At 38.0% G+C, this 13,047-nt stretch overlaps 1 protein-coding gene across 1 annotated transcript; it reads right to left on the bottom strand.

The window, feature by feature from the left end:
• Positions 1 to 2,068: 2,068 nt before the first annotated feature.
• Positions 2,069 to 12,548, bottom strand: daxx (death-domain associated protein). Its single transcript, XM_007564290.2, has 11 exons — positions 12,230 to 12,548; positions 10,805 to 11,055; positions 8,571 to 9,014; positions 8,330 to 8,461; positions 7,734 to 7,850; positions 7,400 to 7,631; positions 6,428 to 6,576; positions 6,118 to 6,262; positions 4,897 to 5,413; positions 4,603 to 4,738; positions 2,069 to 2,877 (listed from the first exon to the last, which is right to left on the bottom strand). The coding sequence occupies exons 2-11, from the start codon at positions 11,036 to 11,038 to the stop codon at positions 2,818 to 2,820; spliced, it is 2,166 nt and encodes a 721-aa protein (XP_007564352.1). The 5' UTR covers positions 11,039 to 11,055; positions 12,230 to 12,548; the 3' UTR covers positions 2,069 to 2,817.
• Positions 12,549 to 13,047: the final 499 nt, after the last annotated feature.

A 13,047-nucleotide genomic window follows, 5' to 3' on the forward strand; every position in this document is an offset into this window, starting at 1 on the left:
TCCAAAATGAAGGTTTTAGAGTCTAATTGAAATTTTCTTAGACTAAACTGAACATTTCTGTGTTCTAAAATATTAGTGAATTAAAGCAATTCTTCAAAGCAGAGCAGGTTAAAATTCCTCCAGAGACATATTTTAAATTAATACAAATTATAACATTTAATTTCCTGTTTGGATTAATAAAGTATTTTTCAATTTGAATAAATAAAAAACTCATTACCGGTTATCAGAAATGCATGATGTCAGTTGTTGCTGCACTGCCACCACTTTTCACACAGTGCCAGGTTGTTCTGGAAAGATAAATCATTAAGCTATTTTTTACTCAGATTGTGTAGTCTGATATAATCTTTAGTTTTAAGAGTAGAAACATTGAAATGGGACAAAAAATGGGAAAAATAGCAGAAATCCACCACAGGGGTGAAAATTTACATTTCATTATTTAAGATGCTCCATCACTAATCAGTTTGTAAATTATCTTCAAACACCTCCATTGATTTATAAAATCTAACTCCCATTATTTAAGAATGAAAGACACAGAAAGTGTTTTATAGCAATTTTTATTATTTATCTTCATAGCAAAGTAAAAAAAGGAAAATATTTCACAGTGAATGAAAGAAAATTCCCCTGGACAGATGGAGAGTCTGTAGCAGAAACACTACGGTTCACATCTTCATCCTGACACACTGAGAAGAGCTTATACCCCCAACAAGAGAAATTCACCTGGAAGGTAAAATCTAATCAATAAAGAAAAAAAACAAGAATTACTGGGATAAAAACCCTGCAGACATTCTAACCCACCAGCAGACGCACAACAGCAGATCCATAAATTACACTTTATTCATCGGGTTCTGAAAATGAAAAGTGCAAAAATATGTTTCAAAAATATTCCAGGGATAAAACAAAACAAAACACATAAACCAGAAAGTTCAGCTCTTTCAGCAGGATAGAATAAAAACCCTGAAATATAAACAATAAAGGGATTTCTGATGATAGGGAAGAAATGTTTAACGTTTGGTAAAAATAACAGGAATTGATCAATATTTTTATACCATCTGAGATCTTTAACCGAGTTTTAATAATTATTTAAGCTTCATTTAGATAAATAAACCATCATTTATGAAATCTAAAATGTGATTTCTGCTGCCTTCCTTCAGCAAATGAATGTTTTCAAGCTGTTTCTCTGTTTGAACTGGACAAAAAAATTATGCAATTTTTATTAAGGAAGAAGTTTTTTATTTTAACCCCCTAAAAAAGAAACGGATCCTCTGGAGATTTAATGTCTAATTTCTAATAGAATTAAAAGATCATGAGGGATCAACATAAAATGTAAATTGTTACTTTCCATCTGTCAATCAGATTTTAAGGAATATTTTATGCAAAGCATCCAGGAATAATTATTTTCTTACATTTGGTGTGAAAACATTCAGCTGCAAACATCCGTCAGCAGGTGGCAGTGTTGGCTACTTTAATGCTCTGAGTATCGGGGGCAGAAGGGCGAAGTACCACAAGTACCACGGTGTATTAGAGAGATTGATGATGGAAACAAAAGTCTACATTTCCCAGAAAAGAATTGAGAAATTTTTAGATTTTACCCAGAAATTTTCTTGAATAAAATATGGAAATGTCTGAGCCTGAAAGGTTAAAAATTTCCAAGAAAACAAAAATTATATTAATCTGAGATTAATCCCAGACATTTTCAAGTTTATTTCTAGAATATTTCTGTCAAAAATTTGCTTGAAAAAGTCAGAAATGTTTAGATGAATCTCAGAAATTTTCTAGAAAACAAAAAACATCCCACATCCAAGATTTTTGACTTTTGAAACTCCAAAAGTTCATTTTCAAGTTTTTTTCTAGAAATTAGAGATTCATCTCAAGATTCCAGATTTTTTCTGGAAAATTTTCAACTTTTCAAACTCAGAAAAGTCTCTGTTTTTCTGAGGAAATGTCTGAGATTGATCTCAAATTTTCTGATTTTGTTGGCAAAATTGTACTCCTTTTTCAATCTGCTGGGCCCTGATAGACCATCGCAGGCAAGACATAAAGAGAAGCTGAAACAAATTGAGAATATTCCTTCCTGTTAGTAAATATAATTTTTATTAAACAATCAGATGCTTCCACAGACTCTGTTACATAGTTAAACCTGATTTTTTTTATGTGATTTTACGTGTTTTTAAAGAAGAACCAATAGAGGGAGAACAAAGTCTGAAATCTACAGCAATTTAAAAATGTAAATGGAATATTTGATGAAAAAGGTTGAAATTTGATTGTTTTGGTGTTTTAATGTGAGCTTTCTGGAAGCTGTTTATGTGGTAAAATCTGCTTTTATGGAAAAGGAAAAAATGAGACTAACGTATTTCTGCTGCTGTGTCAAACATCTGACCAATCACCTCGCAGTTTGTCGCCTCCAGCAGCACAAACAGGAAACCAGGAAGATTAATATCAGAAATCCGTTTTATACAAACCCAAACCCTCTGCTGTCTGCGGAGGAAAATTAGAGTTGATGTAGAAAATGTAAACAGACGAGCTGCTCTGTGAACTGAGCTCCTTCCAGGAGGAAAACTCAACATGTCCGACGTTCAGCTCACATCCTCATCCTCCTCTTCATCACCATCAGATGAAGAGTTCCTATCTGCAGAAACTGAAAATCCTCTTCTCCACCAAAGTGTCAGCTGGTCTGCAGTGAAAACCAATCAGAGAGCGCCCCCTGCTAGCAGAAAACAGAAACTGCACCCTGATCATCATCTAGTTCCAGTTCTCCGGGGTCAGCAGAGGTCATTCCATTTTCAGGAGAGCCGTTGGAAAATCAACGTGTTCCTGTTTTCAGTCCGAGTCCGACAGGACGATGATCTCATCTGGGTCGCACTGAGTCGCCACGTTAACCTGGAAACAGACGCGGCCAGAGAAAAAGATTTATAATAAACAGATTAAAAAGCTTACAAGATGAAAACGAGCCCCGTTTTTAAATATAAAACCTGTAATTATTTCCACTTCCTGTTGAACATGAACAGCTGTCTTTCCTCTGCTGAAAATATAGTTTACTTTCTAGATGAAAGAAAAACCAGATTTGTTCCTTCGTTCTTTCTCTGATTTCATTTCAAATCTCACTGTTACTGTTAGAGCTGTGAGGTGTTTACTGACCTAGAAAAAAGTGGGTTTTTCCAGCTCCTAACCATTTGATCCCAGACTGCAGGTTTACAAACTGATTATTCGATATTTCTCTAATTGTGTCTCTTTCTGGTCACTTTAAATTGTAAAAACTGAAACACTAAGACATGAATCTATAAAATCAAAGCTACAACCCTCATTTCTAGGAATTTTAAATAAAAGCAGGAATCTAGGAATCTATAAACCTTCAAGTAAAATACAGTCATCAGCTGCTTTCTATTGAAAATATTTGCTGTTTTCTCTCTTATAACATGAGAGACAAAAACAATTAAGAACGGGAGCAAATTTATGTAAATTGGGTCAAATAAAGAATTAGAGCAGAAATGGAGATAAAATAATTTGATAAATATGATTTGACTGAATGTTTTAATCTGAGAAACTCCAGCATGTGTCAGTGAAATGTGGCAAACAGAAAACGACGCAGCTCTGTCTGATCCCCGTCTAGAGACTGTTAGCCGTTATCTGGGGGTAAATAACGGGGTAATTTGGCATTTATTGCCTCCTTCAATGACTCTGCAGAATCAGCAGCTGTTTATCAGCAGCAACACAAACAGTCTGGGTCGATAAGATGATTCTGGGAGGTTCTGGACTCAGAGATGATAGTTTCTCTTATCAGCAGAACCAAACATGCAGGCTTGTTCTGCAGACTGAGTCTGGGACAGTTTTCACATCTACAGTTTCTCTGGTGGTTCTGCTTCTTTTCACACAGAGAAAACTCCAAGTGAACCAGAACCGATCTGGACCGTTTACTGGTCCAGAAGAACCAGATGTAAATATAAACACAGATGCTGTGATATAAGCTAATAAAACACAGAGAATGTAATCCTGTTACTATTTCAGGCACTGAGAGGATTTTAAAAATATGTCTTAAAGGATCATGGAGCTTTAAGAAAAAGACGTCCAGCCTTTGCTTACTCTACTGCATCCCATAATGCAACCGGCTACAGAAAGGCATTTGACTCAAGCTGGAAGGAAACACCTGAGTCGGATTGAGGTCCGATCACTAAACAGAACGCTCCAGAGTTTAACTGGTACCAGAAGGAGACAACCTCCACCAAACGGTCCAGACTAGACCTGGACGATTCGGCTGATAAACGTATCACCATGTAAACATTTTATATCAGTCGATATCAATAATTACTGATCAGTTTTTGTTTTAAATACTGTGAAACTGGCGGCGTGACTTTTCCTGTTTAGTCCAGTTTCCACGCCTTGTTCCTCTGATTTCAGCTCAAATCAAAACCACTAATAATGATTAATAAAATTATTTTGACAGGTTTTCTTAACAAATATACTTTATTAAAAGTAATAAATCAAACTGATCTCCCGACTCAGTGAGTTACTGTGTAAAATAATCTTGATTTCTACATTGACCAGGTTGTATCCGAGTCTTTGTTTCTTTATTTTCCTGTGTTTTCGTTTTATCAGCTGTTTCTGCACCTTGTTCTTCTTGGGCGGCGGCGTCGACTGAACGCTGACGGTCGGGTTCTTGGTGGGAGTGTCGAGTGCAGACGATTCCTCCTTCTGTGGAGAACCGCAGCAAATGACGCCCATGTCCAGAGGGATGTCTGCATCGCTGAGGAGGAGGAGGATGAAGAACAAAACGTAGAGAATCAGAAGTGAATCAAAATAAAACAAAGTGTTGCTCAAATTATGGAACATTTTCCTGACAGTTTATTCTGAATGTTTCCTAAGATTTAAATACTTCTGGTCCATCTTCATCCTTCGTCCTACCTGTCATAACTCATCTTCTGCTTTGTGCTTCTGGAGTTTGATGACATCATTTCCTCCCTCTTCCTCTTCTGGCTCCTCGTGGTTCTCGGGCTGGGAACCGGAGACGTGCCGTTGGTTGTCTGCGTGTCGCTTTGTTCCACTGTGACGGTGTTTTGTTCCGGCGAAGGATTCCCATTGGTTACTGCTGCTGCAGGGGATGATGGGAGAGCTGTGGGGTCATCTGTTACAGGAACGCCTGACGCCTGATTGGACAAGTCCTCAGACTGCTGCAGAGCCGCTGGGCTCCCATTGGTTGACGGCTGCTGTTCGTCGGTCTGCATGGACTCTGATTGGCTGGGGCTGTCTCTAGGCGACCGGATGTCGGACATCGGGGAGATCTGAGTTTCATCGGACGTCGAATCGTCTTCATCCTTTGTGCTTCCGGTCTCATCCAAAGTTTGATCCTCCTTGTTGTCGGCGTCGTCGACGGCTTCGTCTGCCTCGTTATCGTTGTCTTCCTCATTATCATCATCATCCTCTACAGAGAGAAATGTTTTAAAGTGATTAAAGGGAACCTCACTGAATCATTCTGAGATAAAAGCGCATTTCGAACTCCTTTCAGAATGAACTGTTTTTAATCCAGTGGCTGCAAACAGATACACATTTAGTTCAGAGTTCTGCTGATATGCTGCAAGTAAAAAAGATTTACTGAACAAGATATTCGTCTTCTACATGGATCTATGATCTCATGTTTTAGAAACCCACTAAAATAGCAAAAATCCTCCTTTCTACGTGTTACAATAAAAAAATGTGGAAGTGTAACAGCAATGCTGCCATTTAATGGGTAGCTTAGAGAAAAACTGAAAAAGAAAACAAAGATGGAACCTCACTGTGAAAATATGAATCAATTTTGTTCCTAAAGTTGACAGAATTAATAACCAATCCAGAGCCTTCATGCAGATTCCTGCAGGATGAGAACAACCTGTGGACTGGATGGTTACAGAGGTTTAAATGATCAAATCAATGTTTCATGATGCCAAAGTTTGATTCAGTGCAAAATGATTCATCTTAACTCAAAATGATGCTTTGAAAAGAATAAATTAAAAAGTGAAATTTCCCATGACATCATGCATGTTTATGCATTTATTGATACTGAATATGTCTTATTGTCTCTTCATGCAGGAAAACGTGCATCAGGTCATTTCTCTGATCTAAAACTCAGAATAAAGTCTTGACTCTGACCTGCTCCGTGCTGCTGAGTGCTGGCCTCGATCTCGTCCTCTATGTCCGGGTCTGACGATTCATCCTCATCCTCCTCTTCATCCTCCTCATCCTGAGCCACGCCGTTTACCTGCTTGGTCTTTGATTTCTCTCCTACTTTTTCATTCTGGCAATAGAGCAGATTCAGTTATCTGCTGGATTTAAATTTGTTTTTGAACTTGTTCATATTTTTCTATCTTTATGTGACATCATCTAATCTCAAACTTCATGACGTTTGCGCCAATTAAAAAGTTAAAAACTAATTTGGAAATGTTCATGTTTCCTCCTTCACCTCCTTGTCCATCCTGAGCTTCTCGTTATCCTCCGTATCCTGTTGCACGGCGTATTTATCGATGACTTCCTCCAGACGGGATAAAGCAACGATCCTGTTGGAGCGCAGCTTCTTCAACAGAGTCGAGTCCGTCAGAGCCGGGTCAGTCGCTACGGAGGGAAAAAGAGGAAAGAAAAAGAGGATGAAAGGAAAAGGACTTTAAAAAAAGCAAAACAAGCAACAATAATACAAATGTTTTTCAAATGCTTTCATTTGAGGAAGCTGCATTCAGCTGCATCATGCTGGTAGCTGGATGAGCCGTAGCTGCATCCAGTGGTCATTTTTCGTTTTGCACATAAAGACACTGGACTTCATATATTGTGCAATCAGTTCAAGAGCATCATGAACTTAAAAAGTGTCAGCATGACTTTTACTGCTGTCACTCTGTTCCCTTGTTGCAACACAAGGGAACAGAGTCATTTTGGTTGAGGAAGTCAGATAAAGATTCAAATTCCCCTGCAGAAAATGCATTTGACCAAAATATATATAAATGGAATAAATAGAAAATCGTCTGGAGATATAAGAAAAATTAAATCTTTGATGGATTAATTAGCTTTGAATCGAAACAGAGAAAAACTTTTCCTTTTATTGGGATTTTATTATTTGCCGGTGGAAATGATCCAGTGAACTCCTGCTGTAAGGGTTAATAATTACATCAGATCCTCTTATCATGGACATAAATATTCCAAGTGATTCCTCGCACAAATAGTTTGCTCTGACATCGTAGTAATAACACAACCCTAATTCTTAAACAGCTAATGTTGCTAATAAAGACATTTCTGGCCATAACTGTGACTCATTTCTTCATGGAAATCATGATTTAAACTCAGTTTCTCTCCGTTGTGCTGATATGAAAAACGAAACACCAACGCTGCTTCTTCTTCTTCTTCTTCTTCTGCTCTACCAGACATCAGGACTAACTCCGGGTCTCACCAGGTTTGTAGGTGTCTGTGAGGCGCGAGCCGAAGTTGTAGACCAGGTCCAGGTGGCGCCGCTCCTGCACGCGTTTCCCCGTCTCCGTGAACGCCTCGCGGGCGACCTCTTCCCGCTGCTCCGCGGTCAAACAAAGGCCGTGGCGCTTGTTTGCTCGCACCACCTGATGCAGGATGTCTGAGTAATTTGGAGGGCTGTTCTGGGTCCCTGGGCTGTTGATGAAGCGCTCAATCTGTGCAGCACAAACCGGACCGTTACTAACGGAACTGGGATTATAATCCAGGTTATCAGTCAGTAGGATTTCTTCTGGATGAAATGATTTCAATCAGCTCACCCTCTTGTTGATTTCTGGGTAGCGGGTTCCGGCGTATCTGATCCTCTGTTCAATCACTCGGCCTGTTAGTGAGCTGCAGCCTTTCAGTTCACACAGCTTTTCATAAATCTTCATCATCTGCAGGAGAAGAAAAGATGTAACATGATTTAAAACAAACCAAACCCACTGTTCTGACCCAGATGTGACCAACATCCCACTTGTCATGGCAGCCTGACCGGCCCAGTTATAAACTTTTCAAGCCCCACAGAAAAATCCACTTCTGATTGTTTTTACGTCACTGATGTGAGACAAACTTCTGGGCTTCATGTTTATTAGATTCCTTCGTCTTGTTATGATCTTGTGACGATACTGTTGTACTGTTCTCCAAACACTATTGCTTCCATAAACAATGCGCTGGTGTGATGTAAACATTTTCTTCTGCTCCTGCGGGTCGCTTTGAAGCCGTTCACACAGAAGCCAGATTGTGGTCGGATTTAATTAGCAGTATGAACGACCATACAAAAAGTCTGACTTTAGTGAAACATTGGAACTGAGCATCAGGGCCTGCTGTGACTGCAGCCTGAATCTGTGAGTGAATCTGTTAAATGTCTGCAGACCTTCCGTTTGAGTTTGTGCTCCTGGATGTAGGTGGAGTCCTCCGCCTCCATGTCGTCTAAGCTGAGCTCCGCCTGCTGCAGCCGGTAGATCTCATCGTTGTAGAGCTTCAGCAGGTTCTCCAGGTACGCAATCTGAAATTCAGACACACACAAAAACAATCTGTTTCTTTTTTGTTCTTTTTATTCACTTTTCTGAAATAAAAAGTTACTTCATGCAGCCGTGTTTAGGAGCAGATCTGACCTGTTTCCTTAGCGCCCTCCTGGCTTTCCTGTCAGCTTCTGGCTTTTCCTCTCCGGTTTCTCCCGGCTCTCCTGAGGTGGAAGGCTGCTCCTCTTCCTCTGACTGAACCCCATCTTCCTCCTCCCCCGTCCTGCCTTTCCTCTTATCTTTGTTTTTGAGCGATGTGGAGGTAGACAGATGACTTCCTGATTCAGAAGCAGAGGGCTCCGCCTTGCTGAGGGTCTGCCTCTTCTTCACAGAGTGCTGCTTCAGCACGGTGCACAGTTCGTTAATGTAGACGAATGTCTTGCCGACGTTGCCCTGAGCTTGAGTCAGACACTGACCCAGAGCGTTCCTGAACTCCACGGAGCAGAGGTAGTCCGGACAGGCCTTGCTGTGTTTGGTTTGGAGGAAGGTCAGGACCTCTGGGCAGTCGTTGGTGTGAGGAGTGCAGTGCTGCACAAACTGGAGCAAACAGGAAGGAAAGAACAGGAGAACTTCAAACAGTTTTTTAAAATTCAATAAATTCAAACTCATTTTCACTGTGGTCCTCTTCAAGATCATGAATTTCCTTAAAGGGACGATGGTGGGATAAAATATTAATAAAACTATTAAAATACTTAAAACATCTTAGCATTGTCTGTATTCAGTGAATACCTCTTAAACTGAATAATATTTAACATCTTTTTACATTAATGTAATCTGGCACTGTACAAGTAAAAACTGATTTGATCTGACTGATAAATAATACCTAAGAACCCAACTGTTATCTTAAATTTCTAGAAGTAATGGCCACATAAATAGCTACGGTGGGCCGGATTCGGCCCATGAGCCTTGAATTTGACTCATGTGGCCAAAATCATTTCAAACAGCAAAAGAAAACAAAGATTTTCACCAAATTTATGAAAAAAATAAAAATAAAATAACTAGACAACAATGTAATAAAAATATTTGGAATAACACAGAGTGCATCATCTGAACAGTTTAAAAGTCCTAATTTAAATCTGCCAATCAGAGACAGAGTTACTAATTATTCACCTCTGCAGAGACGTTTGAAGCAGAAACTGATTTTTTATCATAAAACAAAACAACCTGATCTTAGAGGTTAAAGGTTATTTACGTGGGGATTTTATAATCAAGTCATTTAATTTACAGAACTATTTAAAAACAAAATATGTGACCCAAGTGTTTCAGATGAATACAAGATGATGATTCATTAATGTCTAAAAGATTGAAAAACAAAAACCAAACACTAAAATCACTAAAATCAAGACTAAATGATGTAAAATGGAGCACAGCTGTTTAAAAAGTTTGGGTTTTTAAAATAGATTTCCTCTTGTGTTTAAGGACTCTGCTAACATCCTGATCAGAACCAAGCTTTTCCTGACAGCAGCATTTTAATAAATTAGAATGACAAATAGATGGAAATTATGCAAAAGGTTACCTATGAAATAGAGCTGCACAATATTGGCCACGTTCATAAATAACATAACAGAGAACTACCCAGACTACAATAACTGATTCTAGATACATTTTTGTTCTCCATTAATATTATTGGTGATTCTTTTTGTTTAATGCAGCAGAAATCATCATCAAGACGTTCTGGTGAAGTCATTAAAGAAACTACAAGTCATGTGTTTCTTTTCTAAAACATCAGATGTAGCAGGAAGCAGCTTTTTAGTCATTCATAATTAGTTTGTTTGGAATTAACTTAAAGCTGAATTCTGTCAATCACAAATAAATTGTCACTGCAACATCTTTGCATACTGGATGTTGTCCTAATATCCTACAGGCCAAATATGGAAAAGACTGTTTAGTTCACAGGAAGTCCAACCAGACAGATTAAGGGAGATGAAGTCAGTTTTTGTTTGCATTCACAGTGAAAAGCATCTCTAACTAGCCTGTACACACCCTTGGAGAAACAGCTTTAAAAACAATGAAACTTTTTACACACATATTTGTATAATAACATGTTTGTTACACAGCAATGTTTTATTAAAGAGTCGGTTAGAAAAACAAACAGCTTGAAGTTTTTTCCTCTAAACTGCTGACCCACCAGAACCTCTTACTAAAAACTTGACCACATAATATAAACACCTTCCTCTAATGAATTCTGTTGTTATTTTTTAAATATTTACAAGCATTGTTCAGTGGCAGCTGTTCTACTTTCGTCATGCACCTGTACAGTAACAATAAAAGCTTTTAATTAAACCTCCATGGAGAATAAAAACTAAAGTATTTTAACGTTTTCTCACCTCGTCGAACAGCTTCTGGTTCTCGACCTGCAGAGCTTTTGCAATCTTCTTCGCTGAGCTGAAAGGTGACTGTGTGATGTGGGTCTGTACCAGATGCTGATTTTTAGGTGGTGACACATTTCTGGCCCGATGCTCAGATGATGAAGGTTGAGGTCGCTGCTCTACATCATTATCATCATCTTCATCATCAAGGACTATGATCTTATCGGCCATCGAGGCGGGAGCCACCGCCATGGAAGTACTGAATGGTTCTGCATCCAGAAAATGAAAGAAGGGAGAAAATGATCAACACAACAGTAAAATGCAAGACGCCAAGCAAGCATCATATTATTGAATTCAATAACAGGCTGACAATAACATTCTGAGATGGTTGGCATACATCTCTGAACCTCCTTATTTAGGAAACGACAACAATGATGGTACAGTTTATCCATCCTAGAGTGTAATTATTTTAGATTGTGAGTAATGAACAAAACAGACTGTCAATAGAGTTTGTATTGTCAATTATTAAACAAAACCTTTAAAAACTCACATTACTAAATAACTCGAGAGGAAACCCCCCCCCATAAAATCTTAAAGTTTTATAGTTTAAAGCCAGACTATTCTGTGCTGCTTTATTGTACAATAGCCTTTAACTGACTTGCATAGCTGGTGTAGATCATTTAAATAACATCTAAACTGACCATACAAAGGCAGATAATTCATGACAGATAATTTGTTCAACATTATAAAGCATCAACTAAGAGTTTTATGAAACAAATCTAAAGTTAGTGCCATATTGTTTTAGTTTTCAGTGCAGATTGAGAGGCATAATCCCCAGCATTTAAGCTCTTAAAACAAAAATAAAATGTGATTTTGTTACTGAATTCCTTAATTTCTTAAAACACCAGACACAATAAATCTGTATACTTTGTAATTCCTTATTTACGACTGGATTCAAACTACCAACTCTATGAAGGAACCTGCAGCCTGGTTGGTGCATCTCCTAAAATATTTATTCTTTCAAAAGAGCAGCAAAATTAATTTAAACAAAAATATACACCTCATCTTAGCTCAAATAACTACAGGAAGTTAAAAAGAGTAAATATAATAAGATTGATGTAAAACAACAAATATGCTGCAGAACATTTTTGTTTGTTTTTACGGAGACATCAAAAGTTAATTTGGTTATGGAGATTTAAAAAGGTTTATAAGCTGTTTACTCTGGAAGCCATAACTAATTAAACATTTGTGTCAGAATGACAGTGAGGTCAATAATAAAAATAACCCCAGAGACAGTTATATTAAACAGATAGATACAGTTGAAGAATAAGAAACAGAAACTTTACTAAAAAGTGAAACTGGTGGAAGACTTAAAGACAACCATTACCTAGACAAAATGTACCGCTAATAAAGCTCGTTTAGGACACATTATAATGTACTCACCTGTTATTTGGGAGCTGTTTGAGATGGCAATAAAGGCAGAAACCGCTTCCCAGCATAGAATAAAAAGCTTCTAGTTAGCTCATATTAGCATTAGCAGCTAGTTAGCATTTTAACATACTCTGGCAGAGAGGCAGTACTGAACTACAAAAACCGTGTTGATATTTGTGTATTGTAGAGTTAACTAATAAAATAAATACACAATATAATATTTAAATCCCATCAGAATTGCTACATTTACACACACTGCTTGTAAACTTGGCTATGTTGTCAAGTCGAGACCCGCTAAACTACGGCAAACATCCAAGGCTCTGATTGGTGGATACATCAAACACAATGAGTAAAACGGCCCGTTATTGGACGGATGAATAGGGGCTGTTATTCTGTGAGTTCTATTTGGGGTACCATTTCGCTGTAAACGTGTTTTACTGACACCTGCTGGAGAATGCCGGGAACAGCAAGCAGCTGGTAAATGTAAATATACTATATTTCGGCTAAGTAAAGTTTTAATTCAGAACCAAAAATATTCAATTTAGCGTTGCATCTAAGTGTGAAGTTTTAAAAAAAACTTCACACGTTATTCTTGACCAGAGGATATCAGATAGAATAGCAGATTGGTTTACTTTTTTGTTTTTGATGTTTCATATCATCTTAAAGGATTTTTCTGTTCTGATTGGAAGTCAAATGAGTCACTTCTAGTCACTTTGAGATAGAAGTTTTAGATTTTTATTTCATCTGAACATTGGTGTCTTAAATGTTTCCCATTTTACCATACCTGTTCTATGTAGAATGATGGACTTGTAATGTGCCTCTATACCTCA

Source organism: Poecilia formosa, unplaced genomic scaffold (genome assembly GCF_000485575.1).
Source record: "Poecilia formosa unplaced genomic scaffold, Poecilia_formosa-5.1.2 Scaffold158, whole genome shotgun sequence".
NCBI lineage: Eukaryota > Metazoa > Chordata > Actinopteri > Cyprinodontiformes > Poeciliidae > Poecilia > Poecilia formosa.

Bases quoted from the DNA above. Each gene is read 5' to 3' on its own strand.
- daxx (XM_007564290.2), bottom strand. From the start codon at position 11,038: ATGGCGGTGGCTCCCGCCTCGATGGCCGATAAGATCATAGTCCTTGAT. The intron at 6,263-6,427 runs GTGAAGGAGGAA...CTCTATTGCCAG, and splicing joins AGCTCAGGATGGACAAGGAG to AATGAAAAAGTAGGAGAGAA. The intron at 4,739-4,896 runs GTAGGACGAAGG...CCTCCTCCTCAG, and splicing joins CAGAAGATGAGTTATGACAG to CGATGCAGACATCCCTCTGG.